This window comes from Stomoxys calcitrans, chromosome 5, assembly GCF_963082655.1.
Source record: "Stomoxys calcitrans chromosome 5, idStoCalc2.1, whole genome shotgun sequence".
Lineage (NCBI taxonomy): Eukaryota > Metazoa > Arthropoda > Insecta > Diptera > Muscidae > Stomoxys > Stomoxys calcitrans.
The window spans coordinates 162,032,250-162,059,054 of NC_081556.1; the positions used below are offsets into that span (position 1 = coordinate 162,032,250).

Sequence of the window (26,805 nt, forward strand, 5' to 3'; positions counted from 1 at the left end):
AGCAAAACACAACTCATTGCCAGAATACCATCCACTATGCCCTTTTGTTACCTTCCTTAAAATTTGCCGCTGAATAGAATCAAAATAACAATAGGAACAATTAATTGTCTGTTGAGTTCATAATAAACCGCAATTAAAATAAATTATGATCTGAACAGCCACACCAATCAAATAAATAGACATGCACGTCCATACCCGGAGTTCAATTTTTGAGCCCATACCAGGCCAGGCCTCAATTTTCACATTAAGTACGCAAAGTTCACTTCTAACAACCAAATCAATGATTACTTCATATATTGGGTTGCCCAAAAAGTAATTGCGGATTTTTCATATAGTCGGCGTTGACAAATTTTTTTACAGTTTGTGACTCTGTAATTGCATTCTTTCTTCTGTCAGTTATCAGCTGTTGCTTTTAGCTTGCTTTAGAAAAAAAGTGTAAAAAAAGTATATTTGATTAAAGTTCATTCTAAGTTTTATTAAAAATGCATTTACTTTCTCTTAAAAAATCCGCAATTACTTTTTGGGCAACCCAATAATTCGTACATAAACTGTATGAATTAGTGTAGTATACATGTTTAGCGGAACCATGATTGATGGGGTGGGTACCTAGGAGTTTCGACGATCAAATATGTTCTATGAGATCGGAAACCAACATGTTTTCAGTTTCAATCAGATATGATCAGTACAAGGCATTAATATCGTTGCTCCACTTGTAATACCATGAACCATAGATCGGTGGCCCAGTTTTAAAACGAAGAAGAATTGAAATTGTAGGCAAGAACTTTTTGTTGATACCTTGCTAAAGCTGCAATTACAAGATCAGATATGTCATAGAGCTGTCGCTTTCTGTATTCATAAGATTTGTCCAATACGAACAGAGCGCCCTCTAATCGGCATGTACTGCACTTTTTTTAATAGACATGTGTCTACATGTATGCTCGATTAAATAGAAGCCCGATTTAATCGAATACGTTGCATATTTATTTCAAAATCCATTTGTCACGTATCACGCCATGTTTTCGAAGGCAATTGGGCCAAACAGATTTATGGTATACTCCAATTGAATAATTGGCGTTGTTCTAATGCAACAAGTCTCCCGATTTGCCTCCGAAAGAGCCTGTAGAACTCAGTTTTCATTTGAATTTGATTAAACTAATAATTACGAGGATATTGCCAATTTGATTTTTATACTTGGTTAGGTTTAAGTGGCAGTCTCCATTGTGACATTTTTATACCAATATAAATCAAAAATTGTTTCTATTGTCTAGTATAGACTGTATCTGTCGATCTGTCAATTTAGAACAAACATAATATACGATGCGGTTGGATTCAAACAATCATTGTTCAGTAAACTTGGGGAATACGGTTGTTATTTCGGTTTTTTTCGCATTTGGAATTTTATAGTAAATAAAAATGCGTTCATTTTCAAGAACTCCATTTTTACAAAAATGGAAGTGGGACCCACGTGTTATCTCATCATAGGTGGTGTGTGTTTCTTTAGGCGAGTTCCAAGTTGCAACCCTAAGCTCCCACTATTTGCAGTTAAGTTGCTCTTCATTGGCCAGCGGCAGTACCCCAACCCAAAGCAATTGTTTTGTTTTGTTCTTGCCCCGTTGTTTAGACCGTCTGCATGAAATTCGCATGAATGTGGCCAAAGAGATGGCTAGATTTCAGCCACTCAGTATCGAGTGTCGGGCTTCGGCAGCAGACCTGCTTTACGTCTTTCTGACAGTGGTGGCAACGATAAATGTTTAGCGTCTCTAAGTTTGGCATATGTCAGTGTATCACTGAGAAACGTCACTTTTGGCCATACAAATGATCATTTAATATAAAGATGCAGAACCTACTGTTAGGCATACACAACACTACTGCCAACACAACCGCATACATTAGAGTGAACTGAAATGTGTAATTGTGCAGACAGAGAGGCTTCTGACCATTTATTTAAAAAAAAAAAACAAGTAAAGTTCGGCCGGGCCGAATCTTATATACCCTCCACCATGGATCGCATTTGTCGAGTTCTTTTCCCGGCATCTCTTCTTAGGCAAAACAGGAAGTAAATAGAGAGATCGATTTATATGGGAGCTGTATCAGGCTATAGACCGATTCCGACCATAGTGAACACATATGTTGATGGTCATGAGAGGATTCATCGAACAAAATTTCAGGCAAATCGGATAACAATTGCGCCCTCTAGAGGCTCAAGAAGTCAAGACCCAAGATCGGTTTATATGGGAGCTATATCAGGTTATGAATCGATTTGAACCATACTTGGCACAGTTGTTGGATATCATAATAAAACACGTCGAACAAATTTCATTCCAATCGGATATGAATTGCGCCTTCTAAAGGCTGAAGAAGTCAAGTCCCCAGATCTGTTTATATGACAGCTATATCAGGTTATGAACCGATTTGAACTATACTTGGCACAGTTTTTAAATATCATAACAAAATACTTCGTGTAAAAATTCATTCAAATCAGATAAGAATTGCGCCCTCTAGAGGCTCAAGAAGTCAAGACCCAAGATCGGTTTATATGGCAGTCATATCAGGTTATGAACCGATTTGAACCATACTTGGCACAGTTGTTGGATATCATAACAAAAAACGTCGTGCAAAATTTCGTTCCAATCGGATAAGAATTGCGCACTCTAGAGGCTGTAAAGTCTCAAGAAGTCAAGACCCAAGATCGGTTTATCTGGCAGCTATATCAGATTATGGACCGATTTTAACTATACTTGGCACAGTTGTTGGATATCATAACAAAACACCACGTGCAAAATTTCATCCCAATCGGATAAGAATTGCGCACTCTAGAGGCTCAAGAAGTCAAGACCCAAGATCGGTTTATATGGCAGCTATATCAAAACATCGACCGATATGGCCCATTTACAATACCAACCGAGCTACACTAATAAGAAGTATTTGTGCAAAATTTCAAGCGGCTAGCTTTACTTCTTCGGAAGTTAGCGTGCTTTCGACAGACAGACGGACGGACAGACGGAAGGACATGGCTAGATCGACATAAAATGTCGCGACGATCAAGAATATATATACTTTGTGGGGTCTCAGACGAATATTTCGAGTAGTTACAAACAGAATGACGAAATTAGTATACCCCCCATCCTATGGTGGAGGGTATAAAAACGATAATGGTTCGTTTAAAGCAAAAACAAACAATATAACACAAAATAAAGTTCAAACACAGGAATAAAGTTCGGCCCGGCCCGACCGAATCCTATATGCCTTTCATGGAAATAATATAGTAAAGCTTTGTTTGCAAGTCATACATTGCAAGGGTGTTGGAATTCAAAGTAGAACTCCATACGCAAACCGTTAGCCCAGTCATATTACAATTGCGTCAATGCTTGATGCTCAAGATGCTACCGGCGTAGTTTTTCGCTTTGCCAAAATCGAACAGTGGAGTGGAGGAGAAAAATAATTCATTAGCCATACAAGCGATGGATGGATGGATATTTGTTTATGCCGAAAATTTTGTCAATCAATTTATGCACTGTAGAAATTCGTGTTTCCTTCAACCTGGTATTTTGCTGTAAACGAAGCATTGCTGGTTAAAGAGAAGTTTTGAATGCGGAAAAGAGCCATCCTTTACCACGGGCAAGATTTATACAAGTGAAACCATAACCGAAGTGACTTTAATATCAAAATGTGACAAATTTACTACTAGCCTTCAACGGTGGATGGAAATGTTGCACAGTTACTATAAAAATAGTATTTCCCCAATAAAGCAGATGTGTTTGTCGCAAAGATATTCCAAACGTTTTACTTTTGCGTGTGAACATCGAAAAAGTAAAAAATATCTGTGGAAATTTTCAACTGAATATTATAAGGGATGAGGGATAACGGGAGTCTTTAACAAATCTGCTATTTTTTAGGTTGTGTCATACCAAAATAATGTACAAATTGACACGGTTTTACATACGTACATGATCAAGTTCCGGAGGCCACCGTAACGCAGAGGTTAGCATGTCCGCATATGACGCTGAACGCCTGGGTTCGAATCCTGGCGGGAATATCAGAAATTTTTTCAGCAGTGGTTATCCCCTCCTAAATGCTGGCGACATTTGTGAGGTACTTTGCCATGTAAAAACTTCTCCCCCTCTTTGGGGGAGAAGCCGAGTCCGAACGTCGCTCTGCGACGTTCGGACTCGGCTATAGAAAATAGGTCCCTTATCATTGAGCTTAAACTTGAATCGGACAGCACTTATTGACATGTGGGAAGTTTGCCCCAGTTCCTTAATGGAATGTTCATGGGCAAATTTGCAATTTGCATTTGCATGATCAATTTCCTTTGGATAGAAAAAGTGGTATGTCATAAGACAAGAACAAATGGTGGGATAGAACCTTCCTTTTTAACGCCGAATTGTGGGGAATTGGACCTGTCCTTTCTTGTCGTGTCGTTTAATTCAAAATTGGAATTTCAAGCATTAACCAAATCGTATGTACCATTCGAAAGGGTATGAAATTCTATTTCATATTCCTTAGGGCAAAGCTGCAGTAGATTCATGAACATGCACCTTTTCGGTGTTTCAAAGATTAGAAATAAACGAAGAAATTAAGAGAAGAGACAATTTCAAGAGAACTGTATATGAACAACGAATATGATTTAGCAGCTTTCAATTGATTGTGGACATATTTTTGCTTTTAAACTTTAAATTAGTTTTAAAAAACACTTTTTAATGTTCTGGTTAGCTTCTTGTTGTTAATTGAGTTTTTGAATTTTATTTTAAATATACCTATTAGTCGATGCCAAAAGGGAAAAGAGTCGATGCGAAAATAGCATGTATTTTATGTATTATGCTGTTTGTATGCCAATTTTTGCCCAAAGTATTGTGCACATACATACTATGCCAAATAAAAACTCTTAAAGCTTGAATTAGTGATCTGAAATTTGTTGCAGATCTATTTTCTTAAGATTTGTTGCTGTATACCAAAAACCATATATGGCGATAACTTTAAACACACCACCCTATAAAGTACCAGACAATTTGATTGAAATATGGGCATTAGTGTTTATCTATCTTTGAGTTCTAATCGTAAAAAAAGCGTTTATGTTTATAAAAATGTTTAATTTTTTTGAAATCGATTTTGACGGTTGTTCATGTTGGAAGACGAACAGAGTACCCTAGAGGTTGATACTCGAAATTGAATTTGAAATTTTTTGTTACACAAAGATAAGAACAATAATTGTTTTTATCTTTGTTTTGGGAACACTCCAATGTACTCAAGCCGATTGGAGGGGACTTAATTGTAAACAATTTGTTCTAGACCGCCGATACATGGCGTTGATGCGATTCGACTTCGCCTTCGAATTCAAATGACTCCTCTGCATAATTGTTGCCTGTCGATTCGGCTGGCCGAATCATGGCTAAATGGTCGGCAGCCAAAGATCAATTATTTACACCTTCAGAACTCTGATTAGACTGAGACATGGCTCCAACCAACACCGATCTTCGAAAACGTTTTATTTCGAAGTGGATTTATAGATGTGTGCACCTACATGCGCAAGTATGGTGGTGTTTGTATGTACATATGAAGAGATGTGCTAGTATTATTGCTCATTGTTTAGTGTTTTGTCCATTTGGTTTGACTCAAGATCGTATCGCTTCTCGTTGGCGTTTTATTGCTTGGCTGATGCTGGTGGTTGCCGCCAAATGCGCTGTCGCCGATATTGATACGATCATTTATGTATTTATTTACATATTTATATCTGTTGTCATTGATTAATATGACAATTTATTTATTGACAGTTTAATGTTAATGTGAGCATAGAATTGCATGTCAACGAAAGAATGGGCAAGGCCTTCTACCCCCTGCCCAATGAGACCTGTCACATCCAACGGTCATTCGTCTCATCAATATCAAGGAAGAAAGAAAACAAGTAATGCCATTGAAACTGGCGAATGACCGTTGGATGTGACATATATATATATATATATATATATATATATATATATATGAGTTTTAATATAGCCCCACAAAAATAGTCTAAAGGGGTTAAATCACGCGATCTCGGCTGCTAATTGGCCGGTCCCGAATGTGAAATAAAATGTTCACCGAACTCGCCTCTCAAGTACATTGTTACGCGTGCTTATGGCATGTTGGAACGTCTTGTCGAAACCACTTGTCAAGCTCTTTCATTTTGGGCAAAACAAGTTTGATATCATCTCACGGTAGCGCTCCCCATTGCAGTTACATTACGATTCGCATCATCTTTGAAGAAGTCCGGTCCAATGATGTCACCAGCCCATAAACCGCACCAAACTGTGACTTCTTATGGATGCATTGGTAGCTTTTGCAATTCATCTGGCTGATCTTCTCTCCAAAATCTTCAATTCTGCTTATTCACGTACTTATTGAGCCAAAAATGAGTTTCGTCGTAAAATAGAAGAAGCGCGCGTTTAACAGAGTACGCATTTTGATAATAAAATTCAATAATTTGCAAGCTTTGTTCGTATGTAAGACGGTTCATGGTTAAATTATAGACTAAACTGAAGATGTTTGACGGTGAAAAAAAACGCGAAACGTGCTTGAGGCCACCGTAGCGCAGAGGTTAGCATGTCCGGCTATGACACTGAACGCCCAGGTTCGAATCCTGGCGAGGCCATCAGAAAAAATATTTCAGCGGTGGTTTTCCCCTCCTAATGCTGGCAACATTTGTGAGGTACTATGATATGTAGCGCAGAGGTTAGCATGTCCAGCTATAGCGCTGAACGTCCGGGTTCGAATCCTGGCGAGACCATCAGAAAAAATATTTCAGCGGTGGTTTTCCCCTCCTAATGCTGGCAACATTTGTGTGATACTATGACATGTAAAACTTCTCTCCAAAAAGGTGTCGAGTATTTTTGTGCAACGAGTATTGTCAATTCATATGAATAGCGCATATAATCGCATTTTTGTTCTGTTTTTTGTCTATCCAGCGGTTTCACTAGCTTATGAACATATAAACACTCTTCCCGTAAAAGCTGTGTATTTTAACGTTGACCAACACTAACACTCCTCCAAAAATTTAATATCAACAAAACAAAATAAAAATCATTTAAATTATATTTAATAATCCTCCGTACAATGGGGAATTTTTTTCTTCAACAAATTATTTTTAAAAAGGCCTTCGAAAAGGCACATTATTCTCTAACGAATCGTTCAAAATATGACCCTAGGATACATATATTGTTTCCTTTTCCATTAAATCAAGTAATTGTACATACCTAATTAGAGAAGCACCTTCAAATTTGTTCGTTTCTCGGAAAGAGGTGGAGATTTAGTTACAAGTTGGGACGAGTTGGAGTTCAAAACATTGTTTCCTACTTGTTTACTATATATTAAAGGCCTACAAATGTCACACTTTTCTCTATTATTGTCATCTGTCGAAAGCAAATACATTACTACGATATGCGATCATCAACCCAACATTATGCTATGACGGGCTTCCAAAAAGAGCCATCAGAGACTACAATGCCGAAACAACCACCATGCCATGAAGTGATATCGCAGCAACACGGCATACATGCGATGCATCTGACAACAGTGTTAATTTTAAAATATTTGAGAAAAGAAAAAAGCCAAAGAACATTGTCTACTTGTATGATGGCGTCAAATGGATATTTGACAAAATGGGTGAAGGCAACATAAAACGTTTAGCCTTATTTTGTAATTAAAGATCGATGGCACTGCAAATAGCTGTTAAAAAATAATTACAGATTTTTGTGGTATTTATGGTGCTATGTTATAGTCCATATTGATGTAGTTTTTTTAGCCCTGAATTTAAAAAAGCCATTTTTTTTGTTCTGTAATTGTTTTTTTAAACATGCTCCAAGTTTGCCTCTGTACAAATAATTTGATTACAAATGAAACAAGTAAAAAGGCATTAAGTTCGGCCGGACCGAACTTTGGATACCTACCACCTCGGGTAACGTAAACCCCTTTCATTACAATCCGGTGAAAATTGGATAACTTAAGCACCCAAATTCGGCATTGGCGTTGAGTGGTCTAATAAATATAAGTCACTGCTCAATTTCGTATAACAAAATGTAGGTAATTTTGGCAGCTATATCCAAATATAAACCGATCTGAACCATATAGTACACGGATGTCGAAAAGCCTAACGTAAGTCACTGCGTCAAATTGGGTCGGATTACTGTTTACTGATTCAAATTTCAGCGAAATCGGGTAATAAATAAAGCTTTTATGGACTTCAGACCCCTTATCGGCAGATGGGTCTATATGACAGCTATATCAAAATATAGTCCGATCAGAACCATATTTGGATCCTATGTTGAGTGGCCTTAAATTACTCAATATTTCAAATTTCAACGAAATCGGATAAAAAAAGCTTTTATGGGCTTCAGACCCCATATCGGGAGATCGGTCTATATGGCAACTATTCGGCATTGGCGTTGAGTGGTCTAATAAATATAAGTCACTGCTCAATTTCGTATAACAAAATGTAGGTAATTTTGGCAGCTATATCCAAATATAAACCGATCTGAACCATATAGTACACGGATGTCGAAAAGCCTAACGTAAGTCACTGCGTCAAATTGGGTCGGATTACTGTTTACTGATTCAAATTTCAGCGAAATCGGGTAATAAATAAAGCTTTTATGGACTTCAGACCCCTTATCGGCAGATGGGTCTATATGACAGCTATATCAAAATATAGTCCGATCAGAACCATATTTGGATCCTATGTTGAGTGGCCTTAAACTACTCAATATTTCAAATTTCAACGAAATCGGATAAAAAAAAGCTTTTATGGGCTTCAGACCCCATATCGGGAGATCGGTCTATATGGCAACTATATCTAAATATAGTTCGTCCAAACTATGGTTATGTCGGATATTGGGAGGCCTAAAACTACTTACTGTTTCAAATTTCAGCGAAATCGGTTAAAAAATAAAACTTATATGGGCTTTTGACACTTTATCGGGAGATCGGTCTATATGGCAGCTATATCTAAATATAGTCCGATCTGAACCATATTTGGGTCAGATGTCGGGAAGCCTTAAACTACTCACTATTTTAAATTTCAGCGAAATCGGATCAAAAATAAAGCTTTTATGGGCATCAGACCCTTTATCGGCAGATCGGTATGTATAGGAGCTATATCCAAATATGGTCCGATTTGGCCCGTTCAAGAACTTAACCAACGTGCATCAAAAAGACGCATCTGTGCCAATATCTCAATTTTTGAAGGCTGTAGATTGATAACAACAGACTGGCGGACAGACGGACAAACACACGGACATCGTTAAATCGTCTTAGAATTTTACGACGATCCGAGATATATATATACTTTGTAGTGTCGGAAATTGATATTTCGATGTGTTGCAAACGGAATGACCAAAACTTATATACCCCTATCCTACGGTGGTAGTTATAAAAAAGATGTAATCCATGAAAACCAACGCATCAACCCATTCCATTGCTCAATTTTGAGGGCATTTCATATATTTGCTATTTACAGTATTATAGTGTCGTAGAATTCTTTTCTAATTTCCTTAAAAATTTTTGTTTCCAATTTATTGAAGTATTTTTGCCTTTTAAGGTACGTTTTGAGTTCAGTTGAAACTCCAAACAAATTTTGTGAAAAAATCTGTGAAAACATTTTCATTTGTGGCAGTTCTTTACTGAGTGAAAAATTTACGTTTAAAAAAGCCTCCCAGAAACGTTTTTCAACTTTGGCCGACATTATAAAATACGGAAGTTTTATCGCGTTTACGTTCATTGTCTTAATTACAATTGTTAGCAAATAAAACTGTTAATGTTTTATAATCACACTACACAAACAACACAATTTAACAAAATACTTTGAGAATGCCGCCTGGTATTATTTTGTTCGCATCATTGGCAAAGATTTTTAATATCCCTTGGTATCAATTCAATACCAGACAAATGAGCCTATTAAGAAATGACGGGTTTACATTTATATTCTTGTTACTGCGCCAGAAGTGTTTTTATTTTCATAACAAACGACATTTTGTTATCTGCACTTAGGGTTTTATATTTTTTTTTTGCAAATAAATAAAATAGCAAAAAGAAATAAACCAACCATTGAAACGAATAAAACAAACAAAAATGATGCCGACAAACTTTTTTTTGTCATTTTCCGAGTACTACTTTTTCGCCTATTTCCCTCCAAATTTGAGCATTATATTGCCATTTAGCGAAGAGAATTTGATTTTAGTGCTCATGACATAAATTATTCGTATATTGGACTTGTCACCATACCAATATTTTTTAAAAAAGACTGCAGCAAATGCTGCTGTACACTGAAAGGGCTTACGGAAATTTAACTTTTAACTTTTTTTTAAAAACCATTTTTGTTTGCATTTTTAATGATGAGATGATCGTCACCCCCGTGTCGCTGATAATTCACGCCATTGCGCTCTTGGGCGCCAGTGCACGTATTTGTGAGTGTCGTATAAAGTTGTGGTGCCCTGCAATTGCGACTCGAAGTTTTTGGCATAACCTTACAGAACAAAGGCATGTTATCACAACCATCAAGTATTCTTTCAACTCGGGTTGTGCAGCCCAATATTATTTATGTTATATGTATAACTATGTATATATTTGTTAAGAACATTTTTTAACAAGTCACTAAACTTTTCTTGCTAGTTATAGCATGGAGATAAATGCTATAACTGATTGCAATCGATGGTGTTGGTAAGTGTGTGCAAAAAATAAGCACGTACCGGCCCTTTTCATTTCAACGGAATTCTTGTACTGAACATTTTCTTCACACCAAACCAAATCAAATTCGGGATATCTTATACCTATGAAGTTAGTTCGCAAACGCACCACCATGGGATCGCCGTAAAACACCAATACAAATATTGCTCCTTCAGGGCCCAATCCTATCCGAATTGAAAAAATCATTAAGCTTAAGCTTGAATCAGACATCATTCATTTATAGGTGAGAAGCTGGCCACTGTTCCTTAATGGAATGTTCATGGGCAAATTTGCATTTGCAGAATTCTCAGAAATAAAAACGGAGATGAGTTCTAACGGGTCTTATCTTGGAAAGCCTCATCCATGGACTCTAAATGAAATGAGTCCATGTGTAAATGAGAGAGAATCGATTCGTATATCAGTTAATAAACCGACAAAAATTTGTTACTAAAACACCAACAATTTTTCTGAAAATGGAACAGTAGTAATTTTTTGCTAAAACAGCAAACAAATAGTCACCAAAAGTCGTAATACTTCAAAAGCGTCTATATGGCTTCTGAGATATTGACCTGCATGCAAATAGGGGATGTTAGCGATTGTTCAGTATCCGTATGCCAATTTACATATAATGTTGAATAAGTATCACAAGGAGCCACGGCAGTCATGTGGACATGGTTGAGCGATGGTAGTGAGCAAAGTGATCAATGGCTGCTATGTCTGATCATCTGATCAACTTTTGAAAAATCATATCACCCCGCCTCCACGTTATTAATTTGCTGACACTGTCTGCTGATTTTAAATGAACACAAGTAAGGACGGGCGAGGCCTTTTTTTTGATACCCTACACCACATTGGATATGTTGACTAAGTCCTCGAATTTAAAATTTGCTTAAATTTCAAAGGCCTTAAAAGCGAAAATCGGGAGATGCATATATATGGGAGCTATATCTAAATCTAAATAAATTTCTATGAAATTCATCAGTCATCAGAAGAGTTATTCGTGCCAAATTTTGTGAAGATCTGTTAACAAATTACTAAATTATTGAGTATTATTCAAAATCGGACGAAAATTTAAATGTAAATCTGAACTGATTTTTATCAAATTCAATACCAATACCGGGAGTCATAATGAAATCCCTTATGCCAATTTTCGTGTGAAACGGTTAACAAATGACCAAATTATTGCAATACTAGTCCAAATCGGACGAACATATATATAGGAGCTTTATCTAAATCTGAGTCGGTTTTCTATGAAATTCACTAATAATGTCGAGTCTAATATGAGAACCCCTCGTGCAAAATTTCGTGAGAATCAATTTAGAATTGACGATATAATTGCAATTTTAGTCCAAATCGGCCGAACATATATATGCGAGCTATACCCAAATCTGAACCGGTCCAGAGATGGTCTCCTTTTCGCGAACATTTAATTATATTTGTAATCAATTGATGCGAAATTTATAGCTACGCAGGGACGTGTCGCTACTATTTTGTTCATAGAACTCAGTACCACTTCTGCCGAATGCGTTCGCATTTTCTTCGTCACAATTTTTGTATAATGCGTTTTGACAGTTGTTCGAGTGAAAAGCCGAAGTCAGTACTATGCTTAAACGACAATTGAAGTATTTTGTAGTATTGTTGTACCCTGTGAAATGTGCTGTCGTTTTGGCAGTGGTGTATGGTTTAGACCTGATGTCCATTTAAGTTTGCCCCGACTCCTGCCAGTCGAAAACTACTTGCGAAAGATATGACAAATAACTATGTAAATAAATAAATGTTTTTTTTCGCTTTCAGTTTTGTTCAACTTATACCTCCTACGTTTTATATGTGCCTGCGATTAGTACATCATAGCTGAAATTGCGAGCCTAAACTATTTATTTATGATTTTTTTTTTTCTTTTTTGAGCAATTTTTTTGCACACGCATTTCTTTTTCTTCTGAATCGAGTCTTTTTTGGCAAGGCAAAAATATGAAAAAGGAATATTCAAACACACATAAATTACAAATTATAAAACTTGTCCAGCTGCCTTATAGGCTCGAAAGAAAACAATTTCATCTCAAGTATCGCCTCCTTAATATGCAAAAACATTTTTTATCAGCATCTCGGCAAGGTATTTGGACGTGGCTAATAATTTCTCATGTTGGCTTAGAAAATGAGCCAAGATTGGCTAATCCATGTTTGGCACAACTGGGCAGCGGCTTCTTGCGAATCAACGTGTCAATGAACACATTGACAATTGACAGAAATCCCCGATAATACGACTATTGCGTCACTTCTCTGCTATCTTTTCCCGAGTCTTGAACATTTACGAAATAGTCTAATCATTCTAATTCAACTCCGTGGGAGTTGTATAAGACGCCTCAACGATTTCGTTCGCAGAAGCATTTATCACATTTTATTTTTATCGTCTCCTCTCTTGTCATCTTTTTACATTGATGAGTGAGTGCTTTGTCTCATCTATCGTATCGTGTGCCCACAGAAAATTCGCGCATCATTATTCCTAACAGTCGTGAATTGGCTTAGTGTATGGAAAATTCTCTATTGAAATTGAAGTTGGTTGTTCGTCGAATCATTTAACTACAATTTCAAACCAAATAGAGAACATGTGTATTGACAATTCTTGGTTCTTGACTTGGGCTGGGTGATTGAATACGGCACAGTGGCCCAAATTGTTTGCAAAGGTTGTAAAAAGTTCACATTGGTTACAAAAAAAAAAACAGAGAGACTTGTTTTCGGGTGATGGCGTAGTTTACTTCGCCCAAAACGGAAATATCAATTCACAAAAAGCCTAGTACTGACTTCATTCCCAGCAAAAAGGCATATTAAAACAAAAGTCAAACAACAACACACAACAATATTGAAGCAGGGTTGATTCGAATTTCGCAATAATTTCGCACTGTACCTACATTGCATATTAAAGTCTGTATTCTCTGAGTCGAAATTATCAAACGAGCGACAAAGATATAATTTCCCATACAAATACTGTGTCATTTTTGAACAAATAGCGATATTCTTATGACATTTGAAATGCATAGGGAAAAGATGTTTGTTAGATGATATGCACCCAGTAGGTCTGTTACCTATCAGCGGGTCCTCAGAGTTAACTAATACTAAAGGGCCTCCTACAAATTTTTGTGAGTGCTACGAATAGTTGATTTGTGGTCCGATTTCTAAACTACTTTATTTGTTGAATAGTGTTTCAGAAACACTAGACAAAACATGATCTAGACAAATCATGAAGATATACGAACATTGAAGGGTTTAGGAATAGTTTTTATATACGTTTTGGGATCATGAAAATCCCAAAGTTGGATCTTTTCTGGGGAACGGACTTCAGAATCTCGTTACTGGGCTCAGAACTAGGGGTAGCGCCCTACTCTTCTACCATTTTTCTAAGGTGATTAATGGGTCCACTTTTTCCTGAAACCCCAGGTTTTAAAATTGTTCGAAAACTGAGTTTATTCAAAAAACGTGAGCAAGTTTTTAATATCTTTAAATATCCATTGCAGGATAAATATGGGAAAAAAAAGTAAAATTTTTATAAATTAGATAAAAAATGAAATTTTTTCAATGCAATTTTTTCCAAACATAAAATTTTTATGAAATTTTTTCCAAATTCATACAGAATTTCATTGAATTGTTGTCTTAAGACAAAATTATAATGTAATTTTTATATAAAATTTGCAATGTAGTTCATAGACAAAATTAAAAAAAAAATCTAAACACAAAATTTCAAGGACGTTTTTAAAGGCAATATTTCAAAAAAAAAGTTATTAAAGACAAAATTTTACTGATATTTTCCCAAATTTTTTCTAAAGGAAAACTTTCACTAGAATTATTTCTAAAGACAAAATTCGATGCAATTTTCTCTAAAGACAATATTTCTGAGATTTTTTTTTAAGACTAAATTCTAGTAAAATTTATTCCAAAGTCAAAATTTTGGTTAAATTTTCTCTTAAGAACAAATTTTCTCTAAAGACAAAATTTTGATCAAATTTTTTCTAAAGACAAAATTTCAATGAATTTTTTTTTTCGAAAGGCAAAATTTTAATTAAATGTTTCTAAACACAAAATTTTAGCTAAACTTTTTCTAAATGCAAAACTTCAATCAAATTTATTCCGAAAACACAATTTAAAATAAATTTTCTTAGAAACAATGAATAATGGTTCGAATAAATTTTTTTTAACATTTTTTCTATTTTGTCCGGTGTCGGAGTCGAGGTAATTTTTGTGACTAACCCGACTCCGCAGTCCTGGTTCGAACTCCCCTCTCTAACCGTAACCGTACACCAAGTTCATTCTATTTTGAAAGTTTCATGTTAAATTGTCAGACTATTTTGTCTATAATACAAGACATTGACGCATGACCCAAATATCGTTACGATTTTGAGACGTTTCACAGGGAAATAGATTTAATGCTACCCTACTTAGTTGGCTAGCAAGCAAGCAGAAAATATATTATTGAGCAATTTATTCGTCGACGGTGAGCCAGCTACAAAACGGAACAGGCATACAATTTGATAGGTGGGAATTGGAAGCTTTTACATCGATAATTAACATGAAATAATAGCTATAAACAATGGGTCCGACATCACACGCTTCACTGATGCTTGGTGTTGTCTTCGATTGCAGGTTTAATAATCAAATACGCTCATAATTATCACAGCACTTTGGCTGCGGCGATCATTGTGCTGAACGAGTGGTCTAATGGAGAGCTAGGAGCAATAAAGTTATCTATCCTCCATCAAAATACCCAGCGACATTTGCATGCAATCTCGTTGTTGATCGAAATTAGTGCACCTCACGAAAGAAATATCCATGAATCGAATCATTTTTGCGGAATTTTGAATTGTGTAAATTCACACGTAGTAATTATGGCTGACACGATAACATTTGGGCTGTATACAAATTAACATTCTCGCGTGAATTTGCTGGGGGGCTCTCCTCCCATGCATTTCACAACAAACGTAGAAATTACATCCGTGCAGTACTGGACCAAGCAACTCCAAAAAGAAACAGAAACACAGGGCAAGGGCGTAGAATACATAATAAACTTCTGCATATGTATCCCAAGAGAAAGAAGAGCAATTTCTTTCTGGTTTTAACAGATTGTAATACTTAAGTTTGTGATGTCTGTCAGGACGAAATCACGTGAAATCACGAAAACTGGGTTTAAGAATTACTTTCTCTCTTGGTAATCGATTGTTGGCTTAGGTTAGGTTGAAAAGAGGGCGCTAGTAATCGGCTTGTTGTGCGCTCTAAATACTAAAAATGGAACCTCAAAAGGAATATCTAAGTCAGAATTCTGTGCTATTTACAAAATCCCTAATTGGTGTCCATACCACGTCCCCAAGTTGGTTCATGTCTGGTATTGTATCCCCACTTAAGGGCCGGCATCTATTAGCCGCAAAAGCCGGACAATGACACAAGAACTGCTCCAACATCTCATCATGTTCCCGGCATGCGCTTCACATGCTATCACTTACCGCAAAGATTTTGCATAATTGAACTCGTGCGCTCCTCCCCATTGCATTCAAGATACTCTCGAGCGTACTCGAGACTGTGTGAAAGATCAAAACCTATTGTCAATAAGATAATTGGGCCCTATCAATGCGGCTCCAACCCTGGTAAGACCTCCCTATACCAGATATACACACTGCGTCAAATCTCTTCGCAAATCACAAAATACTACGTCAACTTACAGCATATTTTGACACCTCCAGTAAAAATTTTCATTTATTCAGGGTAAAATCGAAAAAAAAATTAAATTAATTTTTTTAATGACGTGTAACTTTGAATAGGAATATTATCACGATTCTTTTCACAGTTTATAGATAAAACGGTGCTTTAAATATTAAAAAAAAAAAAACAAGAAATGAAACAATGTGCTATAAAAAGCGTTCCAATGATCAAAACAAGGTACAAGCTTTGCCAAAAGGAGTTTTTTAGTAAACCAGCTGTTTCGCACACGTTTATAGCTAGGATCACAGATGTTCAATAGGTATGAATGTGTAACCGCGCACAAAGATTAGAAATAAACGAAGAAAATTAAGAGAAGAGAGAATTGCAACATTACTGTGTATGATTATGGACACTTTTTTGTTTGTAAACTATTGTATAAACTATTTTTACAAAACACTATTTAACTATCTTGTTAGCTTCTTTTTATTGATTAACTTGTGTTTTTTGCAGTTTTTATGTTAATCTAATTCCATTTGCTCCTCTCTTAGGTGACTTTAAAGAATGAAACAAAAGAAGTCGGCAGATTTCATCTATAAGAATCTATAGTCTATGGCTAGTATGTAGAAACTAGAGGTGTGCACGTGACTTGTGAGTAGTCGTTTCACGCGTGAGTCACGTGAGTGAGATCTGAATCGAATCACGTAATCGTGTGTGAGCGTAGTTGAATTAAATTTCTTCGTACGTGAGGGTGAATCACGACACACGAAATGCCATTTGTTGCACTTATTGATTTCATATATAATTTTTTTTGGAAATAATTAAAAAAAATGATCATTTAAACCAATAAAACAAAGAAAAATGATGCCTGCAGTCTATATTTTGTTAGTTTATATATTGTTAATTTCGGAACGACCTTAACACGTTTGTATATTAGTGGATCAAATCGGGACTTACGCAGCATTATTTGCGTATACATTTAGTCTTCTTTAAAATATAAAAAAGAAAATAACCCCTTCCGGAAGAAAGAAAGGAAGGAAATAATGATGTTAAATTTTTTGCAAAAAATGCTAAATTTATTTCTTTTTAGAAATTTTAGGTTATGAAGAGAATAACCCCAATTTTTTCCTTTTTCCCTCATCAAAATCTTCGTACCCTAAATAAAAATTTGTTTTTCCCTATCACGAAAAAAGTCCCCTGTTTGGGGAAATACCTCCAATTTGACATCACTGGTTTCAGCTTATTTTGATGTCGAGTCCTAAAGGCGTGCCGTTTAATCATATAACCTTGTTGTGAAGTTATACCTTGGCTTGATACCTCACAAAGATTTAGATTTAGAGATTGATCTAAATGTGGCTATATACACAGAGCCAATCTTCCAACTTATTCAGCGTATGTCCTTTGTACTAAGTTTCAACTCAGTTACTTAATGTTTCAAGACTGTAGCGTGGTTACAAACGACAAACAGGCTAACGTACATCAGAACGTCCCATCCTATAAGGGAGAAATTTTTTTAAAAATAGAGAAACTCATACCCACCATTTTTTCCTTTTGGTCCTAATATGCGAAGTCCGAAATATAATGACGATCGGTTAACGGCAACACGTGTCGCAAAGGCAATCAATATTGGAAAAAATGCATTTTTGGGATCCATTGTAGGATTTTAGGTCTCAGAATTTGAGTGCATATTTCATATTTATATGACACTGGGCGCGACTCCGCCTGTCTGTCTGTCCGCATTTTGTAATCAAGGTATAGGGAGCATTTGGGATCCCATTATTCACTTTTTAGCCTAGGTACAAACGCTATTAATTTTGGTGAAAATCGGTTCAGATTTAGATACAGCTCCCATATATACAATATATATCGGCCGATTTTCACTTAAATGGTTGTAGATGTCTCAATTCTTAACCGATTCGCACGAAATTTGATATGAAATGTTTTATTGCTCATTTCTCAGTCTCTGCTAAATTTCATCAAAATCGGTTCAGATTTAGATATAGCTCCAATATAAAGATAGTAGCCGAAGTTGAATTATTGGGCATTAGTTTCTGTAGGTTGAAAACTATACTGGGAACTACATCCAAATTTAAACCGATTTAGCAGATGAGTAATACAACATTCCATACCCCATCTCATGCAAATACGTTGAAAATTGTAATAATTAGGCGCTTTTAAATGTCCATCGGCCCTTAAAAGTGAACCGATTTAAACAGAGTTTGTCTTTGGGTTAAAAAAGTGATATATATATAAATTTTCGTGATGAAAATTATCAGCACAAAAAGGACAGATGGACATGGCTAAGCCGAATCAGCAGGAATTTTTGAGTCAAACTACACATGGTTTGTGGGCCTGTAATAAATCTGATATAAGTGTGTAGTTTGTTTACCAATTTCTTGCTAGGACATTGGACAAGCACCACATCAAACTGTGGGCGTTGTGGCGGCACGGGTTATCGTTTGGGATCAAAAGGAAACAAATTGAGGGCATGAGTTTCAAAAAAAAGAAAATATATATTTTGTGGGATACTTAACGGATATGGCTTCACAATAAAAAAGGGAAAAAGTATTCCAATGTGTGTTCTCCTATGTTTACGCCAAAAACTAAGGGATGGTACTCTATTTGACTTTTCACGTGAACAACTGTCAAGGTTAGTTTAGGTTGAAAAGAGGGTGCGGATATTAATCCGCCCCATGCCACTATGGACATACACCTAAGCCAGTAATCGACTTGTTTTACTCTCTAAATACTAAAAAAGTTACCTCGAAAACGAAAATCTATATATAAGGAATTCCGTGCTACTTACAAAATCCTTAATTGTTGTCCATGCCACACCCCTAAGTTGGTTCATGTCTGGTATTGTGTTCCCACCTAAGTGTCGCTATCTGTTAGAACAACTGTCAAACTCCATACAAAAAAAAACGTATCAGCAAAAAGCATGTGAAATAAAGAAATGTTTTTTCTACACTAATGGCTTTAAAGGAGCACTTAAAAACAATTTATCTCAGTGTAATATGAATGTAAGATTGAGTTACAGTTAGTACAAAAAATTTCATATCATTAAAAAATTATGATATTCTGTCAAAAGTATTTCGCAACAATTTTGAAAGATGAACAAAATACTCTGCTTAAATGTTATATTTCGCTCTTACTGTAACCCTTTGGCAATGGCCTTTTTCTTTACTCATTTCCAATTTGCTCCAATGTGCGGCGTAACGTAGAGATATGCCTCATATGAAAAAATCTGAAGACCTCCTTCAATCGCCAAAGCAATACCACATAAATAAAAATTTGGTCTGAGAACTCTGATGGTTATACTCTAAAATAGGCACTGACTGGTGCTGCATGGAAAAGTTTTATCATGACTAACTATGTAACTTCAAAGAATTGCTTGGAAAACAATTCAAAGAAGTGCAAATTTGCCGATAAGTCAAATGACAGATTGTCTGTAGTTTGTGAGTGCGGGTGTTAGGTTATAATTCCCATTTGTGGTCCTACGCTGTCGTTTGCATCTTGCGTAGGCTAGAATCAAGTGGCTTGCAGTCGAGATACCAATTAGAGCCGCGAGCGTTCATTAACATTTCATTGTAGCATCAGATTGGTGATTAAGCGGTGTTAGCATGAAAATGTGGACAAATGGTGTTTTATTTAAAAATTTGCTTCTTTTATGGGAAAATCCAACAGTTTGGAGCTGTAGTAGGTATTTACCATATTAAAAATTCCTAATTACATTTGGAGCTGCGACGATAGGTAGTCCGGCGTCTTTACACGGAGATGAGGGTGTGAGGTATAGTCAAGAAACAACCTTCTGCTTCTGCTGTGTCTTGTCATTGGGGAAGCCACATCCACTTCAAATAGAGTGGCTGAAAATGTTCGTTAATTCAAATAAAAACTCATACAAAATGCTTTAATTTCCGCATGACGCAAGCCCAGATGCGAGCATGAGTGTCGAGAAATGGGTTAATTAAAATTTTAATGGCTCTTAGCTGTCCATAAAGAAGACAAAGCACTGGGGCAAGCAATAAAACGGTGCTTGCAAGCTTACATTTGCTTCTGAAGTGAAATCCATGGCTTAGCACTCGTCTACGGTTGAATATTAAGAATCACCTGAATGCCCAACACCTCATATTTCGATTGTTGGGCCATCATCATCATCATCATTGTTTTCTACCCCCTGCACCTCGTGGATGGCATTTAAACGGAGTTGATGAGTCCAGAATTCTACCCAGCCAAAGAACTACAGAGAGTCGCGAGAGTTGGTACTCATTCAACACAAGCACGCGCGATTTTATTGTTCACCATTAGTTATCTGTGTCTCAGGGCCATTTCCACGATTATGACTCTAATAAGCGAGGCTTTGGAGCGTTGTTGCTCTCAAGGTGGATATTCAACAGGAAACGAGGTGTTGTGGTGTCAATGTGTGAGTATTTGTGCGCTTGGTGATGGCGGTGGTGTCGGTGGCGATTGTGATTGTGATGATGAAGGTGATTAATTGTGGTGCAAATACCTCTGGACGGGCAACAATGATTTTGCTAGTCTCAAGAAAGACAAACGAAGGCAGCCGATAAACACAAATGGTCCAAAGATGGAATGGCTCTGACTTGATGGGCTAAATATTTCTCTCTCTCTCTCTGTGCCTATGTCAATTACATTGAAATAGTTGTCAGCAAAACACTCAGAACGAGCAAAGCAACACATTCCGAAATGCTTCACCTAATGGGTCCATTTGTTTTAACCGTCCGTCCGCCCGCCGCCAGCCTTCCCCCATCAGCTACTCACTGATTGTTCGAATGCAAATGAGGCTGATAATAGCTGAGGGTGGTGTATGTGGTACATGTGCGTTGTGGCTCTTGATAGATGAATCCACAGAAATGTGTAACACCAAATTTCCGGTTGGCACAACTACGGAAGAATTTTGGTTACACAAAACAAGCGTCAATGCTCTGAATGACGGCTACAATTATCTCGCTTTTGTACCATTCATAAATAAATGGACTCCGAAAAACAATAACGCAATTGCGTTTAGCTTCATTTGGATACTAACTTTTCATTTTTTTGTACTTCGTTGATGTTGTTGGTGTAGCACATATTTCTATAGCACGAAGTTGCTCTTAAAGTTCAATATACTCGTACCCTTATGTTTCACAGCATGATTTGTGTAATTCATACATAGATAGCTACGCATACCTCGTGATTTTCTCGATAAGTACGTTCTTGAGAAGATCGTGCTAATCGAATCGAATGACTGATTTCAGCGTGCTAGTAGTACATACTAAAAAAGCAAGTAACGAAACAGCCAACATTAAGCATGAAGGGTCAATATGGGAGTTTTTTCCGGTTCGTCAGTTCCTGAAAAAACCACTACAATTATTGGCTTAACCATTTTTCGAGGATGATTACCTCCAGGCAGTACTTGATATAGAAAAACTTAGATAACATAGGCAAAAATTTAACTTTGAATCGTAAGTACGAGCTCTACGTATCGGAATTTAGTTAAATCTGAATATACAGTCAATCCAATAAGTTTACATACACAAGGTTTATTCAACAAAAAACCAGCTAAAAATGCTCATAATGTAAAATTTTGTAATGTGACTCTTTCTATTTTGCTGAATCACATATTCATCTAGTCAATACGTATAACTAAAGTTCAGATATCACTTTATTTACGGTCTAGTATCTATGAAAAAGAAAAAAGCTAGAAAAATATATCAAAAACGTTTACGTACACAACCCACATCTCTATACGTTTTCACTGTTTTGCAGGACTCACATCAAGAGCAACACAAAGATTCTTTTGAGCTTGCTACACAACGCTTAAGGTCAAAACAGAATGGGTTTTGTTTTTGAGCGTCGCGTTGAAAAATGCACCTTTGCAAATAAAAATATCACAAAATCAACGCGCAAAAGTTAAATAAAATCTTAACTTTGACGACTGAAATCGAGCGTCATTTTGTGTTGTTGAAGTAGTGTTTTAAGGCGTCAAAGTTAAAATTTGTATACCCTCCACCATAGGATGGGGGTATACAAATTTCGCCATTCTGTTTGTAACACCTAGAAAAATGCGTATGAGACCCCAAAAAGTATATATATTCCTGATTGTCATGTCATTTTAAGTCGATCTTGCCATGTCTGTCCGTCCGTTCGTCTGTCTGTCGAAAGCACGCTAATTTTCGAAGGAGTAAAGCTAGCCGCTTGAAATTTTGCACAAATACTTTTTATTAGCGTAGGTCGGTTGGTATTGTAAATGGGCCAAATGGGTCCATGCTTTAATATAACTGCCATATAAACCGATCTCGGGCCTTGACTCCTTGAGCCTCCAGAGGGCGCAATTCCGGAATTCCGATTTGACGAGGTGTTTTGGTGCCACTTCCAACAAATGCGCTGAGTATGGTTCAAATCGGTCAATGTTTTGAAATAGCTGCCATATAAACCGATCTTGGGTCTTGACTTATTGAGCCTCTAGAGGCAATTCTCGCCCGATTTAACTGAAATTGAAATTTTGCATGTAGTGTTTTGGTATAACTTCCAACACCTGTGCTAAGTATGATTCAAATCGGCTCATAATCTGGTACAGCTGTCATATAAACCGATCTTGGATCTTGACTTTTTGAGCCAATTGAGCGCGCAATTCTTATCCGATTTGGCTGAAATTTTGTACAACGGCTTCTATCATGACCTTCAACGTACGTGTCTAATATGGTCAGTCGACCAATAGCTTGATACAGCTCCCATATAAACCTATCTCCTGATTTTACTTATTGAGCCCCTACAAGGCACAATTTTTATCCGAATGAACTGAAATATTACACAATGACTTCTACAATGTTCAGCATTCATTTATGGTCCGAATTGGACTACAACTTGATATAGCTCCAAAAGCATAACAGTTCTTATTCAATATTCATTGAATCCAAACCGATTCCGAAGAAAATCATATAAAAGAGACATGAATGAAACTTTGCAGCCACGTTTTGTGAGGATCGGTTAACAAATGACCAAATTATTGCAGAATGATAACATGTATTCAAATTGTATGAGAAATGAGGGAATGTCCTTCTGAATGAAATCAGTAAATTTTTTGCTTCAATATATTTATATCAAAAAAGGATTCGCGGAAAAATAGTTTATACTCGTTCAAACGATGAGTTTCTACAATTTCCAAGAAAACCTGGCTAAACCCGTACGAAATTGTTTCTGCCAAAATATGGGCTCAACACTTGTAGCAGGCAGATTATGTGGTTGTGTCTTCCAGATTCTTATGCAACTAGGAGCAGTGGGCTCCTCTGACTCAGTCGCCCATCTACAAAAGTGGATGCAGTTTTTTGCATTGTTTGCAATTTGGATAAAAATATATGTTCAGCTCATAAACCCGTTTTACAACTAAATGTAAACTTCTGCTTTATCCAGAAGAGAGGCAGACAATTAGTGTTGCCGTTTTAGGTTTTTTCTTTGGTTGGAAGAGTTTATACATTTCGGGATAGTCCGATGGACGGCACAGATCGATTTTGGTAGATTTTGCCAACTTGTTCCTCTTTGTAGCATATTAGGATACATCGTAGTACAGTTGGTATATGTTAGATATATACATACATCACAAAACAGATAACAACGATTCTTCTTTCAGGAAAGCAATGGCCAGTGAAATTTCCATGCATGTTTTACACCCAATACGACTATTGTGTTACGACTATTGAATCTTCCAGCCAAATGGGTGCAAGATGACGAAGGAAATGCGAACGCATTCCGTAGAAGTGATACTGGGTTCTATGAGTAGAATAGTAGCGACATGTCGCTACGTCACTACAAATTTCTCTTCAATAAATTGCAAATATAAGTAAAATGCAAGATATATTCATTTATGGGTAGAAGTTACCCAATAACAAAGTATCGAGTACACTATCTGTCAAAATCACTGATTTTGTCTGAGTTTGTGCACACACAATCAAAACTCGATGACAGATAGTGCACTTCGCGGGAAAAATTTTAATTGTTTTTTTTTTCAATTTTATCACATTTTTGTTTTTGGAGAAAATTTAGTCTTTTACGATATTTTTTCACACATTTTCTCTTTAGATAATCTATTGCCAAAAAATTCTCTTTTTAGTTTCACAAAATTAAGGCTTCATTTCTTTTTTTGAAGAATGTTTATCAAAAATTTTTGTTTAGGGATATTTTTATTTTTTATAAAAAGTTTATCGAAATTTTGTCTTTAAAGAGAAAGTATTAACATTTTGTCTTACGAGAAAAAAAGGTTTTTAAGAAATTGTAAATTTTGGTCGGCTATTTGGGAATTTGGCAAGTTTACTGAAACTCTTTTCTATTGTGTCAGCACTGGAGACAATAAGTACAAACAACAACAAACACATGTTTTAAGTTCGACGACCAGTGTCGACGGCCCAGACCAATTTTGGTAGGTTTACAATGTGAATGCCAATTTTTTACTTTTAATAGAATATATTTGGTTATATCGGTGTATTGTTAGTATATCTTAGAAATGAATATCACAAACACTGGTCGAGATTCCTGAGAGATTATTTTAACAAAATTTTGTCTTTGGAGTAAGTTTCTTTACGGAATAATTTGCCAAAGTATGTATTGTATTTGAAGAACATTTTGGCTTTTGAAGAAATTTGTATCAAAATGTTGTCTTCAGAGAAACTCAAATTTCTTTCTTTATATAAGAAATTTCAAATTTTTAGTGCAGTAGTTGGGGATTAATAGGTTTTTTGTAAATTTTTGTTCAGAATTTTTTGTTCTGTTGTGGCAACACTGAGTTCGTCACACTTTTTCCAGAAAAAAGTGGTGGCGGCAGAGCGATACACAGGGCCGGTGTCGCTGGTCGACAAGTAGCAGTGTCATTCACTTGCATGTGCTTGTGAGTGGCGGACTGCTCTGACCGTTGTCTCTGTTGGATAGGCTTAGTGTGAATTGAGACGAAGAAAGATTGGAAAGATCCAATTGTCACCTCCACCCAAGGAGTTACTATCCATTTATATAAATATAATATTCTCATTACAAACTCAGAGGGGTAGATCCCTTTGTGTTGCCTTAGTGTACACTAATAGACAGTTCAATAAGTTTCAGTGCTTGTGTGGATATATTTCCAAATATATGTACATTTTAGGTAAAAAACATTTGTGTGGCGTGGTGTAAAGTGGTGCATGTGGAGTTGCAAAAGTCGACTAAAACCAAAATTGAAATGACGTTAACAGAGGGCTTAACCGGAAATTAACGGTTCAAAAATTTAAACTGCTACTGTAACCAGCGTCGGTCATTGCCTATAACTGTGCCGATTTCATTTCCAGCACGACAAGTAAGTCTTGATCGAAGCCTGTGAATAAGGCCAAAAAAGAATGTGAAACAGCGCGCACTTGCGCCCAATCGCACACACACGCATTCCCATAAACACACACACATATATATTCAGTGCCTGGCTAGATGGTTAAACCTGGCTTATCTGCATAAATTGTATACAAACCATTGAATTGATATGATAAATAAACTCTTATTCCAAAATAACTTTTTTTTTGCGTCGGAATATTTTGTTGTTGTTGTTTGTTTGTTTCAAAAATATTGAATGGGTAAAACCAAAATCAATTCTGATTATGTAATTGAGAGGAGGCGCACATACAAACATGCACGGGCACTTGGGACTACCAGAAGGCATCCAACTCCGGCAAGCACATTTATTTTAAATTAATCATTGGTGCTTTTTAATTGAAAAAGAGACGAAAAAATTAAGGAAAGAAATAACAATAAATAAATTGTAGAAACCAGTTTCGATCAAATCATACACTTGCTGAATACCCCCGCTCCTCCTAATTGGCGACCTTTACGAGACACACTTATTTAAGGGGTATGTGGCCACAGCCTGCAGCAGTAACAAGAGCGGCGAAAAATAATAAATGTTTGGCGCCAACCGCACTGCTGGTTAGAATTTCGGTATGTGAGTTTGGGGTATTTGAGCATCACTCACCTGAACTTTGGGTAACTGCTGAGTAAAATAGCCATTGAGGCATTTGTCTTTGGGCACACACTGTTGACCCCGTCCTCGACACTCCAGCAACGTTGGCAGGTACTGTTGGCCGACAAAGGGTGAGGCTCTTTTGCTGAGCATTGAAATGAAGGCTGCCGCTGGGTTCGATCGATAGTCCTCGTCCGGATGGGAGGCCAGACCGTTTTTATATTCGCCGTTCAAAAACATATTTGATGAATATTGCGAGCCATGTACTGCCGCGGCGGCGAACACCAAAGCGGCCAATATGCCGGCGTAGGGCAAAGAGCGACGGGATGACATAATGTTGATTTAATTCTCCTTCACCTTTCCGGAGTGTTTCTCACGTTCTCAGCTGCGCTAATTAACAACTGCAAGTGAAGATAATAAAATAAGCATTATATTATAACAAAAAATTAGACTGCAATTATCGTCGA

At 36.6% G+C, this 26,805-nt stretch overlaps 1 protein-coding gene across 1 annotated transcript in view; it reads right to left on the reverse strand.

Annotated features, from left to right (window-relative positions):
- LOC106086161 (inactive serine protease scarface) overlaps positions 1–26,805 on the reverse strand; it is a 69,333-nt gene that overhangs the window by 15,377 nt on the left and 27,151 nt on the right. Inside the window, exon 2 of the mRNA XM_013250717.2 lies at positions 26,351–26,739. Coding sequence (XP_013106171.1) covers positions 26,351–26,671 — 321 coding nt within the window. The 5' untranslated portion in view covers positions 26,672–26,739. The remainder of the gene's footprint in view (positions 1–26,350; positions 26,740–26,805) is intronic.